Source organism: Papaver somniferum, chromosome 6, assembly GCF_003573695.1.
Source record: "Papaver somniferum cultivar HN1 chromosome 6, ASM357369v1, whole genome shotgun sequence".
Classification (NCBI taxonomy): domain Eukaryota; kingdom Viridiplantae; phylum Streptophyta; class Magnoliopsida; order Ranunculales; family Papaveraceae; genus Papaver; species Papaver somniferum.
Window position 1 is genome coordinate 105,352,736 of NC_039363.1, and position 26,765 is coordinate 105,379,500.

The 26,765-nt window shown below is 37.3% G+C and overlaps 3 protein-coding genes and 1 non-coding gene across 8 annotated transcripts; 2 read left to right on the forward strand and 2 right to left on the reverse strand.

Annotated features, from left to right (window-relative positions):
* Positions 1–206: 206 nt before the first annotated feature.
* Positions 207–5,461, forward strand: LOC113288714 (3-epi-6-deoxocathasterone 23-monooxygenase-like). 2 transcript variants are annotated; one of them, XM_026537832.1, is made up of 9 exons: positions 207–904; positions 1,795–2,122; positions 2,323–2,472; positions 2,573–2,854; positions 3,607–3,696; positions 3,793–3,871; positions 3,953–4,065; positions 4,525–4,649; positions 4,770–5,461. In XM_026537832.1, exons 1-9 carry the CDS (start codon positions 648–650, stop codon positions 4,858–4,860), a joined length of 1,515 nt encoding a protein of 504 aa, XP_026393617.1. In that variant the 5' UTR covers positions 207–647; the 3' UTR covers positions 4,861–5,461. The 2 variants fall into 2 exon arrangements, with proteins under 2 accessions (XP_026393617.1, XP_026393618.1); XM_026537833.1 differs by lacking the exon at positions 207–904 and adding an exon at positions 1,698–1,794 and having other exon boundaries at positions 1,880–2,122.
* A 10,057-nt stretch (positions 5,462–15,518) lies between these two features.
* On the forward strand, positions 15,519–22,836 carry LOC113288715 (RNA-binding protein 28-like). Of its 2 annotated transcripts, none has more exons than XM_026537834.1 (17): positions 15,519–15,932; positions 16,040–16,100; positions 16,194–16,230; positions 16,323–16,453; positions 16,568–16,684; positions 16,777–17,275; positions 17,947–18,080; positions 18,361–18,500; positions 18,976–19,109; positions 19,194–19,248; positions 19,330–19,444; positions 19,562–20,054; positions 20,144–20,357; positions 20,449–20,519; positions 20,958–21,126; positions 21,419–21,545; positions 21,879–22,836. In XM_026537834.1, the coding sequence occupies exons 1-17, from the start codon at positions 15,807–15,809 to the stop codon at positions 22,556–22,558; spliced, it is 3,303 nt and encodes a 1,100-aa protein (XP_026393619.1). In that variant the 5' UTR covers positions 15,519–15,806; the 3' UTR covers positions 22,559–22,836. The 2 variants fall into 2 exon arrangements, with proteins under 2 accessions (XP_026393619.1, XP_026393621.1); XM_026537836.1 differs by having other exon boundaries at positions 16,786–17,275.
* LOC113288716 (ribosomal RNA small subunit methyltransferase, mitochondrial-like) lies at positions 22,832–25,938 on the reverse strand. 3 transcript variants are annotated; one of them, XM_026537837.1, is made up of 3 exons: positions 25,478–25,938; positions 24,624–25,371; positions 22,832–24,497 (listed from the first exon to the last, which is right to left on the reverse strand). In XM_026537837.1, exons 1-3 carry the CDS (start codon positions 25,808–25,810, stop codon positions 24,484–24,486), a joined length of 1,095 nt encoding a protein of 364 aa, XP_026393622.1. In that variant the 5' UTR covers positions 25,811–25,938; the 3' UTR covers positions 22,832–24,483. The 3 variants fall into 3 exon arrangements, 2 of the variants coding, with proteins under 2 accessions (XP_026393622.1, XP_026393623.1); XR_003330691.1 differs by having other exon boundaries at positions 22,833–23,362; positions 23,440–25,371; XM_026537838.1 differs by having other exon boundaries at positions 22,833–24,497; positions 24,666–25,371.
* A 123-nt stretch (positions 25,939–26,061) lies between these two features.
* Positions 26,062–26,133, reverse strand: TRNAT-UGU. Its single transcript has one exon. It is a non-coding gene; the product is annotated as a tRNA-Thr (tRNA).
* Positions 26,134–26,765: the final 632 nt, after the last annotated feature.

Sequence of the window (26,765 nt, forward strand, 5' to 3'; positions counted from 1 at the left end):
TGTATCAATTTTGTCTAATGAAAATTCTGTAGAAGGTTTTGTTTCCATTCCATTGTATTGATTTTAAGTCCCCATAATCCACTGTGTTTGTTTGGATAAGTTACCTAATAGAGTAAAGACAAAATGCATAAGTGTGTCCTATTATCTTTGCTACAAATAGAGACCCACCCCCTCCCAACCCTTCATTATCTCACACCCCCCATCTCTCTCTCTCTCTCTCTGGTTGAACCATACTGCATGTAAATGTAAAAGATGGGCTAAGCTAGATAGGTAACTAATTAATGGCGTTATTAAAGAAGTAAATTCATTTTTCTTTATCAATAAAGAGAATTTTTTGAGTGAGTTGGGACTTGGATACTGCTAATAAATGGTGCTATTAATGAAGAATCTTCTTTCATCTTAAGTTCATGTACAAGAAATTTGCATGAGTTGGAACTTCTCAAATACTTGATTTATTTCCTTATCTGAAAGAGAAAAAAAGAATCCATAACTACTGGTATATTTCTTGTTTCTTCAAATTTGGGGGTCTTCGTTTTGTGTTACAGGTGTGTAACCAAATTTTTAGCAGCTATACAGGAGAGGAGCCATATTAGGGTTTACAATTAGGTGCTTTAAGTACAAAGTTATCTGCTTTTAGTTGGGAGAAAATGATGAAGAACTGGGTGTTATTAGGATTCTGGGTTCTGGTTATTTTAAGTGTTGGATATTGGTGGTGGAGGAAATACAGTAGCAAAAGGATGAAGAAAAAAGAAAAACAGCAAGGAGAGATTAACAGTCATGATGATATTGGTGGTACAATTCCAAAGGGAAGTTCAGGATGGCCATTCATTGGAGAAACTCTTGACTTCATTTCTTGTGGTTATACTTCTAGACCTGTTAGCTTCATGGATAAACGCGTACCCTTGTAAGTCATTCATTATTCATCCGTTCATCTCTTTTTTTTTTTTTTTTTTTTTTTCTTTTCTATATTCCTCTTCCTCTTTCAATTCGTTTTGCATCTTTTAAGTTATGGCCGGAAGCCCGGAATATCACAGTCTTTGTTAGAACATAGGACTAGTTTACACGGCGAGTTATCCCGGTGGCAACAAAACACCTTTAGGATGGATCATGGTTAGGTAAGTTTTTTAGAATTTCAGAGTAATTAATCCAGGTTTCTTAGAGCATCTTGACTGGATTAATGCTGCTTCGATTATTAATGCATTAGAGAATATTAACAATTAGTAAATCAATTAATTAGTGGTTAGGTACTCATTTTGTTTAATTAACCAGCTAATATGGCCACCAAATAATTAGTGTTTTTCTATCTTTTTCACTGTGCTTTTCCAGTGTTATTTTTATCACAAGATGATAAAATTGCTGATGAATTAATAGGATTTTTTCTTTTTGGAAAAAAAACAACAGCAAAGCTTACAATAAGGTATGCAGTTATTTCTCTGCAATCCTAGAAAAGTAGATACACTAGACCTAATATTACTTCTTCAGGCATAGATCACTGTCTCTTAACTGATGAGTCTCCTTCTGGTATGACCTAACTTTCTCTTCTTATCTTTCATTTTTTCTCATCAACAAGAAAAAAAAAATTATGAAAAGAGAAGTCATTCTGACTCCTTTATGCTTCCAAACTGCAGTTGTTGTTGTTTACTACAACTTTTATACATAGCATAGCATAGGTCATGTATATCCTCTCACTACAATCATTTCACACAACATGCCAACATGGGGGTCCTTGATTCATTCATTTCATGGAATCCCTTAGTAATTTTATTGATTAGTGTTCTTAATTTTTTTTTGCAGGTATGGAAAAGTATTCAAGTCACATCTTTTGGGTAGACCTATAATTGTGTCAACAGACCCTGATGTGAACAAATTTGTTTTGCAGAACATAAATGGAAATACATTTGTTCCGTATTATCCCAAATCTATTACAGAATTGTTTGGTAAATCTTCGATATTGCAAATGAATGGTATTCTTCAAAGAAGAGTGCATGGGTTGATTGGTGGTTTTCTTAAGTCTCCTCAGCTTAAAGCTAGAATTACAAAAGAAATTGAGAATTTTGTTGATCTCACCATGAATACTTGGACGAGTAATCGAACTATTTACATCCAAGAAGAAACAAAAAATGTGAGTAAATACATCACTCTATGCTTCATTTGTAGCATGACAAATTATTTTCTCATATTTAATTTAATTAAATCGAAAAGTCGGAAATTAATTTGGTGACATAACTTTTCGGATGACATTTATGGTGGTCATAAAAAAAAGGTTAGGGATGATTCTGATAAATTCTATTGAAGTTTTTGATCGTGTCTTTTTCTGAACAGATTACATTTCCGGTACTGGTTAGGGTTTTGATGAGTGTAAGTCCAGGGAAAGACATGGAGTTTCTGAGAAGAGAATTTGGAGAATTCATTAAAGGCCTGGTTTGTTTACCTATTAAACTTCCAGGTACCAGGCTATACAAATCTTTGAAGGTAACCACCTACTTCTAGTTTTGGTTTACAAAAACAATATCGAGAAATATCACTTCAAATAGTGTAATGCATGCTGTTTTGCATGTTAATGTTTTTTTAGGCTAAGGAGAGGTTGATGAAAATGGTGAAAGAAGTACTTGAGAAGAAGAAAATGAAAATGGAGACAAGCAGAGATGAAGATGAGGGATTTGTTGTGGCAGACGCGGCAGATGCTTTGCTGCTTGATTCTGGAGAATCTAATGATATGCAGAGACTGCCGTTGGATTTCATAAAGGGCAATCTAATTGAGATGATGATCCCTGGTGAAGACTCTGTCCCTATGGTTATGACTCTTGCCGTTAAATATCTCAGCCACAATCAAGTCGCTCTACAACAACTAAAGGTCAGCTTTTACACCAACCAATTTTAATCCGACTCTTTGACTGCTCTGTGGGCCTCGAATGTCGGATTTACTATTTGGAGCGGGTGGGCCCACAGGGTAATTGTTTGACTTTGGGTAAATTCTTGCATGGAAATAGTCCAACATGCGCACGAGTGCAAACGTAACGGAATTTCGGAGATGCGGAAATGATGTTGGGTTGGACCCCTCAGTAAAGAAAAATGTCTTTTTCGGTTTTTACATTTTGGTCCAAACTTTAGTACATCTTTTTATCGTTCGTGTTCTCATGTAATCACGGGACCACGTCCGTCGTACACCTCATCCCATTATGGTGAAACGAAAGTACTTGTAGATGGTGGTTGACCGTTAGATCAGATAATCAACAACCCTAATTAGTCGGATATACGTGGTTACGGTAATAATTATGACTAGTAGCTAAGGAAAGATGGTCCATCAAGTGGGGACGACTGTAAGTAATATCTAGGGAGGCCCATCTTATATCACGGTGTCATTCTAGTGTACCCTTGTAATTAGTCTCTCACGACAACTTTGTCCCCCTAAGTAAACACCGAATAAAAGTTAATTGCAGTAAAATTAGCCAACTGTGTTATCAGCCAATGATTTTATCACTGTATTACAGTGATATCAAAAGATAGTATTAACATTAGTCTCAAAGATTGTTGAGTGAGTCTTTTGATTATTTGTATCAGTATCGACGGTATTGACGTTCGAGTATGTGTATGATTCTTATGTAGGAGGAAAATATGGAGTTAAAGAAGCAAAAGGCTAATCTTGGTGAAGATTACGTTTGGACAGATTACATGTCATTGCCATTTACTCAAAATGTGAGTTCTAAATTGGAAAACAGATATGGTTTTAAAGCAGTAGTTTAACTCTTAATGATTTTGATAATGTATGTTGGATCTAAATTATTATTACAGGTGATTAGTGAAACTCTGAGAATGGCAAACATAATCAATGGTGTGTGGAGAAAAGCTCTCAAAGATGTTCAAATTAAAGGTAAAAAATTATATTACCATTAAACATATGTCTCTGTACATATCAAAGGAATCTAAGTATTAATTATCTACTTATTTGCAGGTTACTTGATACCTAAGGGTTGGTGTGTGTTAGCTTCTTTTAGTTCAGTTCACATGGATGAAGAGAATTATGACAACCCTTATGAATTTGATCCTTGGAGATGGCAGCAACAGGTATGTTAATTCACATATGTTTAGATGATTATGTTTTGTTAATTAAATTCAAAAAAAGTCGACTAGTCAGTGTTCCAATGTGCTCGGTACTTTTAGAACATGTATGCTAATCATTAATTTACGCAGAGCTAAAGTAACATAAATGTGGACATTAATTATATATGGCTGAATCAAATTATATTGGTTTAGCATTCCGATTCCAACACTTACGTGAGGTGCTTTGGTCAAAAAAGTCACCAAAAAGAGTAAAGCAGCCGCTTCATATTCAAAAAGCCTAAAGTGAGAACACCACTACTAGGTAGTCGCCACTCAGTAGTACTAGTTGCAGTCGGATTTGGATTCCAATGATGAATCCTACGCGCTTTATTGCTAGCTACTTTCTGGGTTTAGGCACCAACAATTATGCAACTAAAATGCAAGTTATTCTTATGCAAGTTTTCTCTTGGAAATTATTCACAGAATAAACAAGGAAGAAGTGGCAACTGTTTTACACCATTTGGAGGTGGTCATCGACTTTGTCCGGGACTCGAATTCTCAAGACTAGAAATTGCAATCTTTCTGCATCATCTTGTAACTCGTTTCAGGTACACTGGCAAACTAAATTACCCTAAAGCTTAAAGCATATATAATTTAAACTCCACCTGGAGCATCAATTTCCTGGATGGCCTTAGCTTAAACTGTAATATGTAATTTTGTTACTGCAGATGGGTGATTGACGAGGAAGATTATACCGTCAACTTTCCAACTGTGAAGATGAGGCGAAAACTACCAATCACTGTCACACCATTTATATAGTTATATATATATATATATATGGTCACCTGATGCAGAGGGTATGGTATGTGTATGGGTCGAGTGTGTTTTTTTGGAGACATAATGGGTTCAGTTTTATCTAATCATTACTAGCATAGGCCCAGTTTCCATCGTTCAAAAAACATGTCGTGTAAAAGTCTGTAAGAGAAAAGACTGAAATGATCAAAATCTAAAACAGACGGCAATTTCTATAAATAAAAAGTGGATCGTTCCATGAATGAATGAATGGGATTGATCATCAAAGGGTTGTTGATAAGGGTGGGTCTCCATTGTTGCTTTCTAAATCGACATGAGGTGGGAATCCAAGGGGGCGCACATAGCATGGCATGTTTAGCTGCGATCTTCCTACCACCAACTGATGCGACGTTTTTCAGCTTATTGGCACGGTTGGAATCTTCTGTAACAGCACTGAAAGGGGATCACAACTAAGCAACAACGGAACTAGAATATGACCCATGCCATCACAGCGTTGCAGTTACAGCATGGAAATCTAATTTCTTGTTACTAGGGTGTCAATTTTTGGTTGTTCAATTCGAAGTCCCAACTATTGGAAAATTGGATTATAACAGACGATGAAAAAACATATAACAGTGGTGAGTTCCGGACTTTAAAGATCTTTCGATTCTTTTAGACAGTATTCCCATTATAAATTGGCGAGTACAACAGGTTAATGAATTATGCCTTCAGTATTCAATGAAGTCTAACACCGTAATCGAATTCAAGGATTGTACTTCATTGACCATGTCAACAACACATCGTTTAAGATTAAGATGATGCCGTTAGTGGAGAAGAAAACAATCAGTTTTGTTGATTTTTTTCAAAGAAACAAACACTCGTATCTATTGGGCGCGTCCATTCAAATTTCAATAAAATTTGAGTTAGGTTTCCAAACTAAAACCAACCCTAGTCGTAGCCGCAAACAAAATGCATATTTTTACGAAAATATTCAACACCAACTCCTAACTATTTTTGTTCTTCGCTCCTTCTTTTAACCGTGAATGGACTCATCACTTGGAAGTGTCCAAGTTAAAGTCACAAGTGTTCTTACCCGATCCATCATTTACTGTGAACAAAGTATCTTAGTGGATAATATGCAAACTGTTATCCCCATAGCACCGCAGAGTCAAAAATCTTGCTATAGGGATGAAAGTCTAGCTAGGGGCTCCAATTAAGCATAAACGGGTTGGGATCTCAATTTCTTTTAGAAAAATCAGGCTTGTCGCGGGTTGAGTTGAGTGTGCAGCATCAACCTAGCATCTCCCTGCCTCATAATTCTTGCTAGTAATTTTGTTGTTCCTACAATTATATTGTTGGAATTTTTGAGTCAAAAATTATTTGTGAGTGAATGTTTTTTTCAAATTTTAAACTCCAAGAGGTGTGTTTGGGTCACGCCTCTTCATCCATTAGACACTTAGTGAATTGGTGTCACAGAGAGTCACCATCAGATATGTGGCGTTATTTATTGTAGATGGTGAAATTTAGATAAGGGACAAAAGGTACTTCCATAACTAGGGGTGGGGTCATCATTTTGAGCTAACAAGTCGTCTTCAAAAGTTTAGCAAGACTAAAATGAGAGAGGATTGGACGTAAAAAGCAAGCTCCGAAGACAAGTTTGATCCTCATCGCCAAAAAGACAAGATCTGCCCTATAAGACAAAACTCAAGTCTCACGGTAGAGACTAAGCCCTTGGTCCTCAAGGCACCCACAACCACGATTTGTAGTATACGTCCCCGCGAGACATTGATGCTCATGATGCCGTGACTCTCTGTACACATCCTCGACAAGATATTGTTGGTCATGTAGGTTCTGTAAAGCGTAAAATGTCCCCGGCGGACTTATGAACCAGAACAACCATAATTTCAGTATGTCTTCGCGAGAGGCAGCTGGTTGTGATGCCATGATTCCTAGTTTATATTCTCAACGAGATATTAATTGCTGGTCATGCAGGCTCTGTAGATGCGTAAAAACGTCCTCGGTGGACTTATGACCCAGAACGGAGATATGCATGTCTCATGTAAGCATGACTCACGCTATTTGAGATCAAGGATTGATTCATAGTACATCATCGCGATATGCATTGGTCATGTCTACTCTAGGCTCTGACTCGACTTATTGAGGCTTCCGAATAATTCCTAGGACATCCTCGCGAGATAAGCTGGTTATTCTGCCTCTGGACCCTTTTGATAGACAGACTCTTAAAATACCCTTTCGACATATACTGGTCATGTCAGCCCCATTGTACGGACACAATTGAGCTCCTAGCACACCTCTGCATGACACGCTGGTCAAAACAAAAGTGAGCCAAAGTCTCGCAGAGACATTATTAGGCGTGCAATCCTTCAATTCTTTCCTGAACATGTCCCAGCTAACTTCGGAGAGACTCAATCGCGTGAGCCAAATCTCATAAGGCCTCAGTCGCATCGTCCAAACCTCAGATGGCCTCATCCGAGCTGAGCTAGCTCGTCTGAAGAGTCTTATACAAGCATAAGACCAAGGAAAAAGCCTCACTTAGGGATTGGGAATCTTTATCAACGTCTCAAATACACTCACGACTAATAAATTGGACCTGAACTATACATGTCTATCCAAAAACGTGGATAAGCTCCCTTGAGCTCCGCATGCTCAACAAATGGACCCATAAGCAATAATATGGTTTCCATATGACATACGTGACCGGAAACAAAGAGGTAAAGCCAAATCTCAGCTCCTCTCGCACTCTACACATGAATTCTGAGGCATTTTTTGCCTTTCACATGACTTATCATAGTCATTTTCACAAATCAGAGAATATTTCTCTATCTTGGTCAACTCGGGCTATAAAGAAAAAAAAAACTTTGTCAACACATCACCGCAAAGGATTCATATAAATTGAGGGATATGAATTAGGGTTTTAGTCTGGCGGTCTACGACACATGTGAGAAATACCCAGCCTATTTATCCGAACGACAAGTAATCCATCTTCACCGACCTTAGATTAGACAATTCAACTATAAATAGGTCCTATATTTCTCCAAGTGAACACACAACTTTCTCATAACCTCCCACAACAATAAATTCCTTTTCTCTGATCTCTCTCTTCATCTGCTTCCCTTCCTAAGATCGGCCCTAGGCCTCCTTCCTTGTGACTGAAGCAGCCTTTGAACGACCTTTGTGTGTGGTTTAGACGAATACTGTTCGTGCTCAACCTCTTGTAACTCACATTTATAAATCCTAGAAACCCACTTTTAGCCTCTCACAGATTTTAGGTAACTACACTTATTTATGAAGAGACACCTCGTAGAGTCACTATTAACTCTATAATACACATTTCTTGTTTTAGATTTGGATGATTTTTCACAAGTTTTAAAAAATAAAGGGTGTCAAGAATTTTATAGAGTTTGAGTCGTGTCTAAGAGTGCAGTAATTTATCAATCTGTTGGCTAAGTAGTATTGTAGTGTTACTTACTACAAGGCGTGATCGTTGTATCTTGGAAGACTATGTTCATAAATCTGCCAGCATTGCAATGCACAGATATATTAATCTTTAAGGAAGGTGTGATTCTCTCCTCGATCAACCCAATCTGATAAGTATTATAACTTTCTATTGTATTAGTATTTAAACACTATACACCTCGTGAAAATTATCTTAAATTTGAATACTGAACTGTATTAAGTCGCTACAGACACTAGATTACTATCAGACTTCAGACTAGAATGTAGTTGACACCCAAATTCACTCTTCAAGCAATTTAGCTGCAGTCGTGCTCTTTGCATCTCTTACACTTCGCAGGGATCTATGTAATTGATTACCATAGATGACGTCCTTTACAACCTAAGTGAATATTTTTGATACTAATCTGCCTCTAACAGTAGGCCTATTTGATTTCTTTTAGATCGAATAAATCAAGGCTTGGAAGTCTGTTGGAAATATACAAAGATAGCAAATCTCACAAATACAGAGCACGTACACTCAGATTTTTGATACCAATCTGCCTCTAACAGATAAGCATATTTGAATTCTCATTGGATCGAATAGATAATGTCTTGTAAGTCTGTTTGTAATAGACAAAGCTAGCAAACCTCACAAATCCAGAGCATTTACACTCAGTTAGCTGAGATAAATTTCTTGAATTTTTTTTTCATGATAACTTGATTTATGAAGAAAATAAGTTATTTACTTTCTTAATTGATATTTTGAACTCAGTTGAGTGATTAAATGTCGTCGAATATTATGTACTTGGTGGTAACAATCATCCTTACCAAAAGGTTAGGGTTCGGTCTTAAAGCGTTTTTAATCTCTGGATTACTCAAAAATTGTAGGTTCTCATTATAGCAACCATAAATTAAATTGATTAAAACATTTACCTCTAAGATATTCAGAAAATTCTAAAGTGAATTGTAGCGCCCCCAAAGTTAGCAGCTGACTAATCCAAGAGATTAACTAAAAATAGAGGCACTAGAAATCTAAATCATATACTTAATCATTCAACTAAGAAATGTGCTACAAAACTTAACCCAAAACTAACCCGCTCTGAAACATATATATACAAGAAGTCATCTCAAATGATACATATACAATAGACATTAGGTTTACAAATACAATATGCAATATAATAAACATAGTAGAAGTTATCCAACTAATGAAATCAACTCTTCGAAGCTTCCGCTGCGCAACTTTGATCTGTCTCTAAAACTGAAAGTTGGAATGGGTGAGCACATCATCCCTAAAAGGGGTGCCCCGTAGGAATAACATTTAAATTTCAAGTAATTATTGAAAATGATTTGAAAACAATTCATGTTTTCCCTAAACGTTAAAGCACAATCAATTTCACAGAAGTAGACAATCATGTATATGGAACTAACTCCTTCCAAACAATATATAATAATGGTAACTCGTCCCGCACCTAGATAGCTATATGGTGACTCGTCCCGCACCTAGTGATTGCATAAAAGCTCGAATTCATATAGATATAAATGAATGAGCAGTATCCTATATACCACAGATGTAAATTCTCATTTCCCAAACAATTCATAAATACAAACAAAGCATTACAATTCCTTTCCAAGCAATGGAAAGATTTAAAAGAAATCATCAGTACTTTCAGAATTTTAAATAAAACAATGCATGGAATACACAGTCAGATAATGCATGAATTTGTTAAACATAAACATTGGTAAAAGAAAACAACAATAATCACAAAAGAGTTAAAGTATTCCCACCTCTTTTGATGACAAGCCACGCCTACCTCGAGATCCACGATCCACTGGTTCATCTTTTGAATCGATCGTTGTTAATAAACTAACTGTTAATCACACAAGAAGTCTAAGAACATAGCCAAAATGGCTCACACAAGAATCATACAAGTCTATATAATGGTTTTAAGTCCATTTATCACTTTACACCTTTTTATTCTCCATCTTTAACATAGCTAAGGTTTACTAACTCTATAAGGTCGATTCCATAGTTCACTAGCTAAGTCAAAAGAGTATCTACAACTTTGTAGAAGAAACCAAAGGCTAATTCGGACCATAAGGGTCCAAAACATCAAATAAGAATACTATCCTTAAGCCCAAGCCCACTAAACCAGTCTTTCACACAAGATCTGGCCCAACTGGGTCAACTAACGGTCTCTGACGGTCAAAGGGGTCAACAAACCGTCCACATCAAGTCAAAAGTCCAGGGTCAATGGTCAGGTCAATATGGTCAAGTCTGAGTCAAACCGATTCAACTCAGTTTACAGGGTTAACTCGACTCAGTCAAATGTCTGAGTCAGGTAAGTTGACTCAGTCAGGTATCTGAGTCAGGGACAAGCTAGATCAGTCAGGTTCTGCCTTGAACTAAAAACACACTGTCCTGAGCCATTGCACAGGTCAAAAGACACTAGTGCATAAACCTAGTGCAACAGATAACCTGGTAAGACTAGAGTAGTGCAAACATTACAATTATACTAACGAACTCAATACACTAAACAAACTCTGAATTCCAATTACAATATAACTATGTCTACCTGCAATTGCAGCTTTATGCCAGAGACAGATCATCTCAACACATTTATCCATCCCTCAATACAAAGCTTCAGTCACAAATCATCTTATTCATACAACCTCAGAATCCTACCACTTGCAATTCTAATCCCAGGCAACATTCATTCTACAAACATAATCCATCGGTTGCGGCCAAGCTAACGACTACTTTAACTTAGTTCAGTTCAAAACCCCAATGAAAAAACCCAACAGCTCAACTGCAATGCCAGAGCTAAAACCCCAACAACATCAATGTCAGTTCATCTCATTCCATTCCATTCCCAACGGTCACAGTTGTATTTCAATTCAAACAATTCAACAAGCAACACATAAAGCTTATCTCCACTATTAGCTGAGTAACACTCAACTGCATCACATACCACCTGCCTCAGTCTGAACCCCTAAATCACCAACTCAAATATCTACATCTGCAAATCCTTATCATCTATCTAAATAACTATCAACTCAACTTCATTTCTAGATACACTTCTATAGCATCCATTCTATGCTCAAACCCACCACCAAAGTATCAACCTACTCTACAGCTGCACCTAACAAACCATCTGCAATCCCAACTCAGACAACCATTCTAGTTTCTAAGTAATATCACTTTCATCTTAACACAACTAACACTACTCTTCCACAATTTAGTTAAACACCATCATCACAGCATCACCTCTCTCAACATCTACTTCAGATTATCACTACAATCAAAACCACACACTCCCTGCAACATCTCATACAACTCATATCCACAACCACCAATAATTCCATGTCAATTCTTAATCCATTAAGAAACTCATAAACTCAATAAAGAACTTGAATTGATTATTACTAATATGAGCAATTACCTCAAATCAATGTTGCTCAGGCAACTGAGGTCAAATTATTTCTTCCTTTGCCTTAATTGAACAATCATCTCAAACCTACAAACACCCAACAACCTTCATCACCATCTTTGATTTACAGAGGAACCCTAATTCATCGATTCTTCATCAACAACAGCGCAACTGATAAATTAACACAAAACCCATCTTCAATTGATCTTCTAGAGTATCAATATCATATTCGAATCCACTTCTGCGACTCTACTGAAACCCTAATTTAATTACTGAGAAACCCTAACTCTGCTTCTTCCCTAGAATAACTTCAGAGCTTCAATTAAACCTCTACCCATGATTCTTCATCAACAATATCTCCTTAATTCATCTTCTAAATCTTCAGAACATTAATTAACACCACAAACCCTAATTCCAATTATAACAACATCACTCCTTCTCCCGTGCTCAATTAAAATCAACATCTCCACCAACAACCAAACCTTAATGTTTCCCCTAAGCTTTTGATCTCAAACTCACAAAATCCTCTCTTAGAATCATCGACGGTGAAGAATAGGAAGAAGAGAAGCAGAAAGGGAAAGAATAAGAAGAGAATAGAAGAAGAAGAAGAAGAAGAAAAAGAAAAGAAGAAGAAATAAGAGAAACTGATTTCTCTTCGACACGTTTCTGGTGACAAGGCCAGCGACCAATGATAAAGGTATCTTTCCAAACGATAAGGGGAGCCAGGCAGTTTAAAGGAAAATGACTTATTTCTCCTTCATACAAAACTGATAATATCTTCTTCATCCGATATTTGATTGACACGTTCCAGTAGTCCATCCCGCGTAACTTTTCGAGATCTATTCAGCGATACTATTTTCGTATCTATATCATTGTTAGATTAATCTCTAATAACTAATGTTCGAGTTACACTAATCGAGTTATTAGACGTCTCTTGACTAGTCTAATAGCGTTGACGAACTTGAGGGTCTTTACATGAACTATTCCATTTGAAAGTATTATAGAACACCATAATCATAAACACAAATATTCTTAAGTTGTCTTCATTTATGTTCAATGATTTTATCTTTTGGATTGAAAACCAAATTACACCAAAAAAAAATTTTCTTCGCTTAAGTATATCTAATATTAAGGCTACTCATGATTCGATCTTCATCTAGGATCGAACTTGGTCCAAACTGATGAAAAACCCAGAAAACAATAAATCGAAAAAAAATAATCCAAGAAACCCAAAAGTCGAAAAACACATCCTAGGTGGTTGGTCTTGGTTTGACATTACAAAAGAACCAAAAATACAAAAAAGAAAAAACACTGAAAGTTCGTGAAAAAAACCCAATAAAAACCAAAATAATTATTTTCTTTGAGAAATGATTTGCTTTAGTTTTTTTTTGAATACGATGATTATGTTTAGTCATAATGAATGAACTTATAGTACCGTGGAGAACCTAGTTTATATTAATCTTGTCCTCATTAATAAAATCAAGCAACACAGACATATTTATATTTCTTAGAACTTTTGAGAAGAGAAATAACTTAAGAGTGTCCATAATCTTGGAGCAAACCCATATTTGGTCAAAAACCTAATCGTAGTGGTTTGGAGGATAACCAAATTTGATCGGATTTTCTAAGATTTGGGACCAAATCTGGTCTGAAAACCTGACCAAAAACTATATTTGCTCAAGCAGAGGTATTGTGTATGTCTGATAGTAGGTCGTGGTATAATATCAGTCGCGCAACAGGCGCATATAAAGCATCTGCTTGATGGCCAATCGAACAAGACATGTGTATATATATCATCTGCCCCACCAGACGTACAAATTACGTTTACCTGATATCATGCATGGTGTAGGCCTATGTGGGATGGTGATATAACGTTCTCCCCACCAGACGTTCAATACGTCCGCCTAATATCAGTCGTGAATGTACGCCTGTGTGGCGCGGACGTTATAAGTTTGTCTAGGTGTAACGGTAAAATCTATATTTTCGATAATTGATTTATATTTTCGAACCTATCATTTTATTGGAACGACTATCTTTCATTGACTTTATTGCAACAAATATCTTTCATATATATGTATGTGCATGAATTTGTTAAGCATTTCGTCACTACTACTAATTAATTTCATTTGTGTATCAGAAAAATTTCACTACTTTCATATCATTCGTCTTTCAAATCATGTAGGTTTATGGCACCAGTACCACGTGGTCCAAATTTTCCACAATTGAAGATATAACAATGAGTGAAATTCATTTATCAATATCTCAAATTGGAACCGACCAATCAGTACAAGAAAGGATTAACTGTCGATATTGTTGATCCTAATGCTTGACTCATGGAGTCCAACTTTGTTGTCACATAGTTTGAGAAAAGAATACTGAATCCAAGCGGAGGCTGGGGCGATTGTTAAACCTTAGCCTGATGTCAAACGTATGTTTAAAGTACGCCCTACACCAGGCGTGAGCATTATGTACGCCCAAATCAGGTGCTTACTAGTGTGCGACGTGTATTATACAACCATACATGGATTAAACTTGCTTAACCAAATTTTACTCCTTTGCAGTTGCGATTGACCATAGAGAAAACTTTTTTTTTTTTTAGTTTGGTTTTTGCTCTTTGCTTTGTTGTGGACGCTCTAAACAGTTCAGAGAAAAAGGTTTAGAAAAAACGTACTAGAGGGAAATAATTAGGCAGGTTGCTGGTTGAGTTGGTTGTTTTTGATATTTACCCACCACTCGACCCAAGAGCATATCTTCTGGTGAAACAATTCCACCTTCCATCTTCCGTACCACCTCAACATTTAGAATCGTTCATGGAAGCTCAAAGTCTTATGATAGAATCATAGAAATACTAAAAAGAATAACGTTTGACTTGGTGAATTGTATTTGACTAAAATATTTGCATGGTTGAAATTAAGAGCGGCTTTTCTGCATTTAACTTATGCTAAAATACGAAAAACGTATTATGAATAGCGTTTATTTTATCACGCTATTTAGAACAACGTTTTCTTTGGATTCCACACACCACTCTACAAAATCATGGGATATGGATTGGAAAAATTGTAGATGGCACCAGCTTGGAGTCCATTAGACTTGACATTCCATACTTTTTCTAAGAGCAAGTCTTATGGTGGAATCCAAGCTACTCCAAGTGTGGAAAAAACGTGGAATGTCAAGTCTAATGGCTTCCAAATAGGGTGATTCCATAGATTTTCCAAGCCATCTTCCAAGATATCATGGAAGGGAGCTTGGAATCCAGGAGAAAAACGACAATCAAAACAGCGCCCAACGCTAATTGAAATAGCGTTCAACTGTACGAAAACGCTAAAAAGAATTGCGTTAAACGCTAAAAGGAATGATGTTGGGAGAAAAATCAGAAAAAACTAGAACAGATGAGCTGTTTTCAAATAAAATATAATAAATACAACACACATGTCAAAATTTAAGTGGATAAGTTATGTTTTCTTAAATCTTAAAAATGCAAAACAGAATTGGAATGCTTACTGCATTGCATTGTCACGTTATGGTCTATGGGTCCCTAACATTATTTAAAAAAATATAATTATAAAAATGCTAATTTTTATAGCGCTGAATGCTATAATTTTTGGGGTTTTGGATCTTTCACGGTTAGACTTGATCTTCTATCAACTATTCTAAATGTTGACGTGGCGTGGAAGATGGAAGATGGAATTTCTCCACCATAAGACCTGCTCTAAGCTTGGAATAGGTTAACTATCCACCATAAGACTTGCTTTAATGGCAAGTATAGAAACGGTTCAGAGTCCGGTCAGCTCTTCTAATGGGTTACCCCTTAGTACATTCACCATCACCGTTATCAGTTTCCAAGTGAAACCTAAGAGACAGAACATAGGGTTTTGCTGCTGAGGTTTTTGGCTGCAAACTCAAGTCTCTCACACGCCACCACACCACTGAAGAACAACGGCATCTACTAGTATTTAGGTTTAATTTTAGCTTTAGGGTTCAGCAATCTCTTCCATCCTTCCGGGGACATCCGAATTTTGAACGAATCTACTTAAGTTTAAGATTTAATCTTTGTTTTTTCGCCGTCGTTTCAATCAGTAGAAAGAGATGGGGAAGAGGAAAAGGATGGAAAAAGATGGTGCTGATGGTGGTGTTAAACGTACAAGAGATAGTGAACACTCACCTTCAACAGTCTACGTTAGCGGCTTACCCTACGATTTTACAAACGACAAGGTAGATTGAAAATACTGTATTTCTATTCATTATATCTGTATTTGGTTGATTAGTTACGATTGTTCATGAATACAGCTCTAATTAAACCTTATGGTGAAATTTTATAGCTTCAAGAAACATTTAGTGAAGTTGGTCCCCTTAGGCGTTGGTTCCTTGTTACTCAAAAGGGTAAGAAAAAACATCTCCAATATTGCCAAATGAAGGTTATTCAATTTTTTTGTTTGAGTCTTTATTAATATGTATTCGTAATTGTGTTTTCAGGATCAAATGTTCATAAAGGGTTTGCATACGTCACATTGTAAGATTTTGAAACTACTTGTTTAGAGTTTATGTCCCATTTTCAACATTGGCTACTATTTGCTAAATGCATCATTTGTGATCCCTTTGTAGTGCTGATACAAAAGATGCCAACAGTGCCATTGAGCTGAAAAATGGTGCATTAGTTGGTAATAGGCGAATTGCAGTTAGACATGCCATGCATCGTGCGTCTCTTGAGCAACGGCGTTCAAAGACAAATCAAGGTTTCAACTTCTTGTATTTATTAATGGCTAACTTACATGTACGTCCACAATCAAAATGTTAGGCTTCTTCTTCTCCCAATCTTAGCATTTGTGTTTGACTTGTAATTTATGCAGACGACTCTAAGAAAAAAGAGGACAAAGAGGACAAGGATGATAAGAAAAAAGAGGACGAGGATGATATTTCCACCGACGATGTCAATGATGAGAAGATTTCAGATGAACATGAAAGAGGTTTGTATGCAGAGATATTTATGCCCTTCACCTTTTATTTGCATTATTATATTGATTTTAATAACTGTTTTGCCGGCTGTATTGTTCTTAAGATTCTTCAGAGGAGGTAAAGGGAAGCCGTAAAGCTCTTGTAACTCCCAGTTCTCCTGCTGATAACGAGAAATCTTCAGGGAAGGTGAAGAAAACCGGTAAAGCTCTAGTTACATCCGATTCTCCTGCTGAGAAAGAGAAGTCTTCAAGGAAGGTGAAGAAAACCGGTAAAGCACTTGCTCCTTCCGATTCTCCTGCCGAGAAAGAGAAATATGCAGAGAAGGTGAAGAAAACTGGTAAAGCTCTTGTTCCATCTGATTCTCTCTCTGAGAAAGAGAAGCCTTCAGCGGAGGTGCAAGGAACCAGTAAAGCTCTTCTACCTCCCAATTCCCTTCCTAAGAAAGGGAAATCATCAAGAGAGGTGAAGGATACTGGTAAAGCTGTTGTTTCGTCCATTTCTGCTGCTGATAAAGGGAAGGCTTCAGAGGAGATTAAGGGAACCGGTAAAGCTTTTGTGCCTCCCAGTATTGTTGCTAAAGGGGAATCATCAGAAAAGCAGAGGTAATAAATCTTGTTTCTTCGAATCTCATGGGTCTGTCTCATCTTTCATGAGTTATACCTGTAGGTAGCAAAGTTTATATAAACCCGAAACAAATTCAGCTAAAACCATTTATTGATCAGTTCTTGCTGTTTTTTTTTTCTTTGTTTTTTTTTAAAAACTTCATACCATTTTAGTAAGCATTCCCAGTCCTTTCTTTATATCTCCAATAATATTTGTGAAGTCACTGTATAAAAACTTAAAAAGAAGCTCGAATCGTGAAATATTTTACGTGGACTTTGGAGACTTCAAGACAGTCATGTCGGTGCACAGAATAGTTAAATTACTTTTCTTTTTATTTGTGCCTACCGGTTTTTTAAATGTAAATCCTTCAGAGTTTCTATGAACACTTAGGTTTAAGTTTGTAACCATGTCATTCTAGTCTTATAGAAACTGAGCTAGACATGATGTCGACCAAGCTGAGAAGTCGATGTGGAAACGAGAAATGGACTGGCTTCTATCTGTTTGTGATTACATTGTAGAGTTTGTCCCTGCTACTGAGACCTTTAAAGAGATGTCGACCCATTGGTCCTGAGGAACTAATGCGAAGATCTGCTTTTCTGGTCTATGGATGTTCAACTGAAGATTAAATAATCATTATGCTACGCCTCCTGCTTCTTTTGTTGTTTTGAAGGGTTGCTAGAACAGTTATATTTGGTGGAATCGCAAGTGCTGATATTGCTGAAGAAGTTATTCGTCGTGCCAAAGAGGTTGGTGATTGGTGTTCTGTTACATATCCTCTCCCAAAACAAGAGCTTGAACTCCATGGTTAGTATGCTTTATCCCATGACTTATTCATTTTGTTGTGTATTGAAATCACCAAGTCTGGTTAGCTATATGCAGTTAGGCACAGTACAGTTCACTACACTCTGTATCAATTTGTCCGACTTCAAACATACTCAAACTTAGAAAGAAAATGGGCTTGGCAAGAATTTCACATCATCGTGTGACCCTATGTGAACCATCCTACTAATCGAAATTGATTCATTATTTCATTTATACTTGATATAATTATATATTAAAGCCATATGCATGTTTTATGACTCAGCGCTTGCTCGAGATGGATGCAAGATGGATGCTGCAGCTGTACTTTACAAGGGCGTTAGATCAGCTCGTGTTGCAGTTACTAAGTTGCATCAACAAGAGATAAAGGGTGCATCTGTTTGGGCACGTCAGTTGGGTGGAGAGGTATAACATTCTCCAGGGGTACCAACTTTGGAATGTCAATTACATTTTTATTAGTTTACCTGTTTCTATATGCTCCTAGCTTAGGTCCTTCTGAACGTTTGAGTACTTGATTCCTCCTCCATGCTTGATATCATCTATGATTTGTTGCAATTGTCACAATTTAGCAGCAATGCCCTTGTTACGGTTTCAAAGGCATATTCCAGCTTGGTTCTAGATAGATCAGACCTCTATATAGCTTCCTGTGGGTATTCTATAATTGTTCATTTGAATATGTGGTTCTGTTTTTTATCCGGGCTTATGAGATCAAGTTGGAACTTGTAGTGTTCTGGTGAATTTATGAGAAAGCAAATTTTCGGTGCTTGCTTTGTTTAGTAACATGATTAGCATACAAGTAGTTGTTGAATGCAGATATGTTTTGAGATCATAAGGGTCAAGTTAATAACTCTATTAAACTCGGTGATAATTCTGTCTGCAGGGTTCCAAGACTGCTAAATGGAAGCTTATTGTCAGAAATATGCCTTTTGAGGCAAAAGTCAGTGAGATTAAAGAACTTTTTTCATCAGCGGGTTTTGTGTGGAACGTGTTGATTCCTCAGGCTCCTGATACAGGGTATATCCAAATGCCGATATAATATTTTTTAAGTTTATTTGTCATCATCTTGGAAGGTTATATTTACTTTTTTTCCTTGTACAGAAGGTCCAAGGGATTTGCATTTGTTACCTTCACATGCAAGCAGGATGCTGAAAGTGTATGATACTTGACTCATGTTCGTAACAGTATCTTGTTAATTGCACCCGTACTCACAAGAAATCATGTGTTTGCTTGTCAGGCAATCCGTACAATAAATGGGAAAAAATTTGGTAAAAGGCCCATCGCTGTTGATTGGGCTATCCCGAAGAAAATATACACCACTGGTGCTAATGCAGTTGATTCATATAAAGATGGTATAGTTTCTATAAAACCATCTGATTTGTGGTATTGCTTTGAGTTGAGGTTTTCTTATTTTTGCTATGTAACTTCCATTTAATATTTCCTCAATTACCTTTGAATAAATTTTCCAGGACTACAAGATAGTGAAGAGGAGGATGATGAAACCAGTAGTGATGACATGGAAGATGGTGATGGTGATAGAAAATCCCAGCAACCTCAAACAGGGGATACTACTACAAAAGATTCTGCTGTTACTGAGAATGGTGTTCCGGTTGAAGTGGCTGATTTTGAGGAGGAATTTGACATTGCAAGGAAAGTTTTTAAGAGTTTGACCACATCCTCCGGAAAAGGAGACTTAGATTCTATTGGCGAAGATTCAGCTTTACCTCCAAGTAAAGATGTGGTAACTACTACAATTGAAAAGGCTGCAGCAGAGGTGAAACCTAAATGGTCTGGCAAGACTGAAATGACAGAGAAAGAAATGTTGGAAGAAGAAAGCGATAGGCAGAGAAGTGTTTTCATAAACAATCTCCCATTTGATACTGTAAGTGAAGAGGTGAAGCAACGGTTCTCTAAATACGGGGAAGTGCAGTCATTTTGGCCTGTTCTTCACAAAGTCACCAGGCAAGGATAATACTTACAATACCACAACCTTGAATAAAGTTTATCCTTTCAGATTGTTGTTTATGATTTTTCTTGTACTGTATGAGCAGGCGGCCGACAGGGACTGGTTTTCTCAAGTTCAGTACACCAGCCCAGGCTGATGCTGCGGTTGCAGCAGCACAGACTACAGGTGACTCGGGGATTTTTCTGAAAGGCAGACAGCTAACTGTGTTTAAGGCCTTGGACAGGAAGTCAGCTAACGATAAGAAACTTGAAAAGGCAAAGACTGGGGATGTTGACCAACGCAACCTTTATCTTGCGAAGGTATCAACTTATGGTTTGTCGGAGATAATAAGTATATTAGATAAGTGGTTATCAATTCTAACTCATCTCCCCTTTCCATGGTTCTCCATAGGAAGGCGTTATTCTCGATGGTTCACCTGCTGCTGAAGGTGTTTCAGCACATGATATGAATAAACGGCAAGCGTGAGTAATTTGTATTTGTACTGGTCAAGAGCTCAGGTTTACTACTCTGTGACTTGATATATTGTGTGGCAACTGTGTTACGTGAATGAGATCTGTTTTAGAGCATTTTGTCTCTCTTTCATATATATCTAGGGATTTCTGAATAAAGATCGTAAACATATGCTGTATGTTCTTAAAATTAAGTTGAGATCTGTTTACTACTGTGTTACTACTGTAGTAAATATATATCTATATTTACTACTCTGTGACTTGATATATTGTGTGGCAACTGTGTTACGTGAATGAGATCTGTTTTAGAGCATTTTGTCTCTCTTTCATATATATCTAGGGATTTCTGAATAAAGATCGTAAACATATGCTGTATGTTCTTAAAATTAAGTTGAGGTTTCAAGCTTCTTATAGATGGATTTATGTAGAGTGTTACATGCCATTTTTCAGGTTGGAGAAGTCGAAGAATGTTAAGCTTCAATCTCCGAACTTTCATGTTTCAAAAACTAGACTCATCGTGTACAATGTGCCAAAGACAGTGTCTGAGAAGCAGCTTAAAAAGATTTTTATAGATGCAGTTCTTTCCAGAGCTAGCAAACAAACTCCCGTCGTTCAACAGGTACTCTATGCAGAACATTTTTGTAAGCGGTAACTGTAACTGCTTTAGTCCATATCTTGACCCATCTTAATGTGGTGATTAGAAGGATGAATTAATAGCTTTTGCGTCTTTGTAGAATATTTAGAGAATCGGAGCGCAGAAACTGGACTAGCTCAGGAAAACCCTGACCTGTAGTTTTAACATTAATTAATGAGTGCCCTATTATAATATTTATTATTTTCTTGATCTCTGTGCCATATTGTAATATTTTGAAAATCTCAAATTTCATTGACTTGTATCGCTGATTATGCAGGTAAAAATCATTAAGGATTCCAAGGATGCAAAAGTGCCCAAGAACCATTCACGTGGAGTAGCTTTCATTGAGTTCACGGAACATCAGCATGCACTTGTGGCCCTGAGAGTTCTTAATAATAATCCTGGTAAGTATTCCTGATACGTAAGATAGCTGACATCGATAGATGCCTAAATTTAGGTTGAGTTGTAGAAGCCACTTGTAATTAAATTAAGGGATGGCCTTTCCAGAGAAAATTATACTCATGGTAATCATCATCGCCTCATTCAAATATTCGTAACCCAACCATACAATGTTGATGGTGAAAAAAGATCATTAAGCCATGGTCATTGACATGCATATTTTAGAACAAGTTGATTTTGTGTTAGGTGATCTAAATTATGAGTAGAAGTAGAACATTCTGTCTGGGAATCTACTGGATAAAATCTGAATTGATTTCTTTCATTCGCGTCATCTGCAGAAACTTTTGGCCCTGAGCATCGTCCCATTGTTCAGTTTTCCCTTGAAGATATCCGGACACTGAAACTACGTCAGAAGAAGTTAGAATATTGGCAGGCCCGTTCCGGCACAGAAGCCTTGCCACGACCTGCCACATCACAAAGGGCAGATACTCAAAATAACGACACAAACAAATTAGGAAAGCTCAAATCTCGAGGTGGTAACTTTTCATCCAAGGAAATGGGTGAAGATAAACAAGGGGACGGGGAAAATGTTGCACCTGATGGATCCAGCGATAGAGAAACTCCTGCAGGCAAAAAGTTCAAGGGTACCCCTGCAAGAGAAAGAAAGACCAAGTTTGCTGCAAAAGGTAAGGCGGAAGACTCAACAGAGAAACCCAAGAAGAATAAACCATCCAAGTTGGAGAATAAAGAAGCACCTGAATTGAAATCAAAGGAGAACGCCGAGACTGGTCAGAAAAAGAGGAAGTTTCCGGATGAAATGAATTTGATGCAACCAAGGGAAGGGAAGCGTCCTAATAAAACTAAGAGAAGGTCCAAGTCTGGGGGAGATGAAGTGGTTGACAAGCTTGATGTGCTCATTGAAAAATATACGTCTAAGTTTTCACAGCATAATTCGAACAAGACTGCTGTACCTGGTGAAAAGCAAGGTTCTAGGCAACTCAAAAGATGGTTTTCATAGTATTTTAGCTTTCGGTTTTACTAGGAATTTGTTACTGCTGCTGCTGTATTAACTATCTTATACATACCAGGTCTTCTCCTATAGTCAGGCTCGGCCCTCTATTGGTTGAAGTTGTACGAGGAGAAGTTATTTTATGTTTAGTATGTAACTTTATAAATTCCTTCACGGCAAATTTTGTTCTGTTCACTTTGAACTGAAAGAAACTGTGAGAAAAGAGTGTAAGTTTAACAATTTGTTTACTAATTTTGCATAATGCAACCTTCAGTTTTAGTAAGCAATCTAGTTGATCATTCAGTATTCCTCGTTCAAAATCTCTTGAATACAACTGAAATTCTAGTTATAGCATAACATGAAAAAAGAGTCATCTTAATCAACATGGAGATCAAGATTTCCGTGTATACTATCATGACAACGCCAACAGCCAACTCCTCATTTGACAGCTTCTAAGGTCTTTTTAGTCACCAACTTTTAGAACTTCGACAATCTTGTTCTTGAACAATCTCATTTCTGAATCTCTGATCCCAAACTAGAATCAGCCATATTCTTCCCCATCACTCTCTCGCTCTTTCTTTTCATCTACTTCCTCTATCCTTTCATCATTATCGTCCTCGATTGAATTCAGAGTCACCTTAACAACCTCTGCACAAATTCTTTCTGCAATAACAGGCGCTGCACTAAGAAACGAGTAATTTCCAAACACAAGTTTAGCTATAAGTGGCGAAGATGTCCCGTACAGGATATTTGCAACAACGATATCAAATTGAGGAAACTCAGCCTTCAATGCATCCCTAGCCTAGATACAACCTAACCAAACAAAAAACAGACCCAACATTAACAATTTCAGTTTCACTCAAGAAAAAGAGCACACGATGCTTGGTCACCTTAAAATTGAAGGTTCGACAAGGTTGCCAAGAAAAACCCGCCACAGCTAGCACCACTACCGGAATCCAGCCAGGAAACAGTACCGAATTTGAAATAATGGCCAATCATACTCCTGTCACCTGTAAACTAAGTCGCTGCAAATTTCAACCGTCCCATCGTCTTTGTCAATCAATATACGAGCATCTCTACAACTCGTGTTTATTTGTATTGCCTTATGGTTGATACACTCCACAAGCAAGGCAACACCATATCCATCTACTTCAGGTGAGGAACAAGAATCAGCAGGCCATGCATCGCTGGTAGGGACTTGGGATTTTGTTACCAAACCCATACCCATGATGCCAAAATCTATGTTCTCAATAATGGATAGCAGTAGACCCACACACCGCTTTTGGAAAGCCAAAGGCCTGATTAAGAAGAATGTCAGATGTTCATGGTAAAAATTGTTGTAGAAACTCCTGAATAAAGCCTCTTTCTCAAAGTATCTGCACCTAAGGAGATCCTGTTCCCGCAACTTCTCCAACACCGCATCAACCGGGCCAAATGTTTTGCCATCAGGGAGTGCGCACGCCAGATGACTGCTTTTTGTTGCTTCTTCTATCCAGTCATCAGCAGAGCCAGCACAAAACCACAATTCACATGAACCGAAACACTGCAGTAAGCACGAATGGCAGGCGACCGGAAGGGAAATCTTTCCGTTTCTGATGTAAGCTGATGAACTTTACTAATAGCGTCGTTACCTTCCAATACCAAAGCTACAAAAGGATAGGGACAAAACCTGCTGGAGCAATATCGGGGAAAATGTATGGAGATGAATTGCGTCAGGAATTTTGGTGTGGCGCATACTAATCTCATCCTTACTACGTTCAAACTGATTTTCTCAAATTCCATCAAGATTTCGCCAACATCTCTAAAAGCAACGAGGTTGGGATAGCACAAAACAAAGGTCCGGTCATTCCTTTCCATCGTCTTCCTCTTCATATTTTCTACCATCGGTTTGCGTCTTCTCCATGGAGACAACTTCTCCTCTCCAAACGTCATACTCATGTGAATAACCCTAGAAATGAGTTTAAAAATAAATAAATAAATAAACATTAAATCAGGGTTACCAAATAGGCCTTTGGAACTGTTTGGATCCACGCCTTTGGACTATAACTTTAAAAAGATTCATCTAATACAACACCTGGATCAACATTTCCATGTCTACTATCATGAAAACGTATACCAGAACGATTGAAGAGAGAAAGCAAGCACAGCAACTCCTCATTTGACAGCTTTGAAGGTCTTTTATCTTCGAATCCACCGACTTTTAGAACTTCAGCAATCTTGTCCTTGAACACACTCATTTCTGTTCCCAAACTAGAATCAGATACATATTCTTCCCCATCACTCTCTTGCTCTTTCTCTTCATCTATTTCCTCCACCCTTTCATCGGCATCGCCCTCGTCACTAGCAATCATCACAGTCTCTTCTCGTTCATTCGTCAATTGTGATCTTTTCAGCAATTCAGCAACCTTCCTCTTCTGCTTAAATGTAGCACCCAAAGTCTTATTCTTCTTACTAAAACATGCTCTAGTAAAAGCCAACCACTCATTCATATTAACATCCGGAACTTCATCTTTCGGGGTGATTTTCACAACAGATGAATCCACTCGAGGGCAAGGTACAAAATCCCTCTTGCTTACATCCATAACAAATTTCGCATCAGCCACAAGCTTCACATTCACAGCCAACCGATTAAATTCAGAATCACCTGGTTTCGCCAACAATCTCCGAACAAATTCTTTCTGCATTAATAGTTTTGCACTTCGAAATGAGTAATCTCCAAACACAAGTTTAGCTATAAGTGGCGAAGATATCCCGTACGGGATATTGGCAACAACTATATCGAATTGAGGAAACTCAGCCTTCAATGCATCCCCAGATATAACCTGACCAAACAAAAAACAATCCAAATATTAACAAATACAGTTTCAGTCAGGCATTTCTTCAAACACTTTAATACAACAAAACTAACTCCCCCTCCTGCATACATACATTGATTTTATCTTCAAACCCATGTTCAGAAACACGCTTATTAAGAATTTCAATCATTCTTTTATCAATTTCAACAGCGATAACTTTCTTCGCAACCTCGAGGAGACGTAGAGTAAGATCACCAGTACCAGGTCCAATTTCACGAATTGTATCAGTAGGTTTGATATCAGCTTTACTTACAATAGCATCAAGTACTCTAGGATTTGTAAGAATATGTTGACCCCTGCTTTTGTGCAAGTGAATACTCCTATGTCCCTTTTCTTCTTCTCTAGTTTCTTCCTTGTTCTCTTTAAGATTTCTCTGTTTTTTTGCCTTTGTATAATTCGTCTTCATCGTTCTTTTTGAACAGATTATAATGACGACTCGATTTTGTGGCAAAAAAAAGGAGTGACTTGCTTTTCTGAATTTCTTTAGTGAGAATTAGTGACAGATATTTAGCTATGTTAAACATCAGAAGTGTTTTTTTTTTTTTTAGTGCTTTTCCGATAGATAAAAATGTAATTCTTGGGCGTTCTTTTTTGAGTCTGTTATGTTTATATAATGGAAAAAAGAAAAAAAGGGCTTCGCCGGAAAAAAATCAACAATGCCCTCACGCAGGATTGAACTGCGGACCTTCAGTTTACAAGACTGACGCTCTACCACTGAGCTATAAGGGCTAGATATGCACAACGACAGAGCTTAAAGTTAACATAGAGATGTCTGAGGAGCACCAAGATCAAATGGTTGATATAAGACGATGCCACAGTCCTCTCATATAAAAGCATCGGCACGTGCAACAACAACAAATTCTGCAATAATTGCCATTGACATGGTTTTTCCCGGACTATCTCACCATTTCGATTCTTATTTTATTTTATAAAATGAAGCTCGGTTTTAGGTATTACATTTGTTTTATAGCGACATCTATATTAAAAATGAGCCCAATTCGAGACACATGAGTAGTAGGTTAAATTCTAAACACATGTACTGCGCAGGAGTATTTTAGATTCGAGAGATCAATCCGTACAATTCTGGTCTAGACCAAGAAATGGCCGTTCCTATCTTGCTTCGGTCATAAAATGAAGGAGAAAGGTTTATCTTAGGGAGGGAAGCAAAGAAGGTATTGAGATCCGAATGGTCAACTATGAAAGTGTGGTTGTTTTATGACTTGTATTAGAATGTAGAACCCCGCTTGCAGAATGTAAGCTGTAAGTTCTTGGTGTTTTCTGGATACTTGCGTTGATAACCAACGATGTTCTCGGTTGAAATAGATTGAAAACCTATTTATACAAGTCATAGTTGAACGACT

Bases quoted from the DNA above. Each gene is read 5' to 3' on its own strand.
- LOC113288714 (XM_026537832.1), top strand. From the start codon at position 648: ATGATGAAGAACTGGGTGTTATTAGGATTCTGGGTTCTGGTTATTTTA. The intron at 905-1,794 runs GTAAGTCATTCA...TTTTTTTTGCAG, and splicing joins ATGGATAAACGCGTACCCTT to GTATGGAAAAGTATTCAAGT. The intron at 3,872-3,952 runs GTAAAAAATTAT...ACTTATTTGCAG, and splicing joins CAAAGATGTTCAAATTAAAG to GTTACTTGATACCTAAGGGT.
- LOC113288715 (XM_026537834.1), top strand. From the start codon at position 15,807: ATGGGGAAGAGGAAAAGGATGGAAAAAGATGGTGCTGATGGTGGTGTT. The intron at 19,110-19,193 runs GTATATCCAAAT...TTCCTTGTACAG, and splicing joins CCTCAGGCTCCTGATACAGG to AAGGTCCAAGGGATTTGCAT. The intron at 20,520-20,957 runs GTGAGTAATTTG...GCCATTTTTCAG, and splicing joins GATATGAATAAACGGCAAGC to GTTGGAGAAGTCGAAGAATG.
- LOC113288716 (XM_026537837.1), bottom strand. From the start codon at position 25,810: ATGAAGACGAATTATACAAAGGCAAAAAAACAGAGAAATCTTAAAGAG. The intron at 25,372-25,477 runs GTATGTATGCAG...TTGTTTGGTCAG, and splicing joins GGTTTGAAGATAAAATCAAT to GTTATATCTGGGGATGCATT.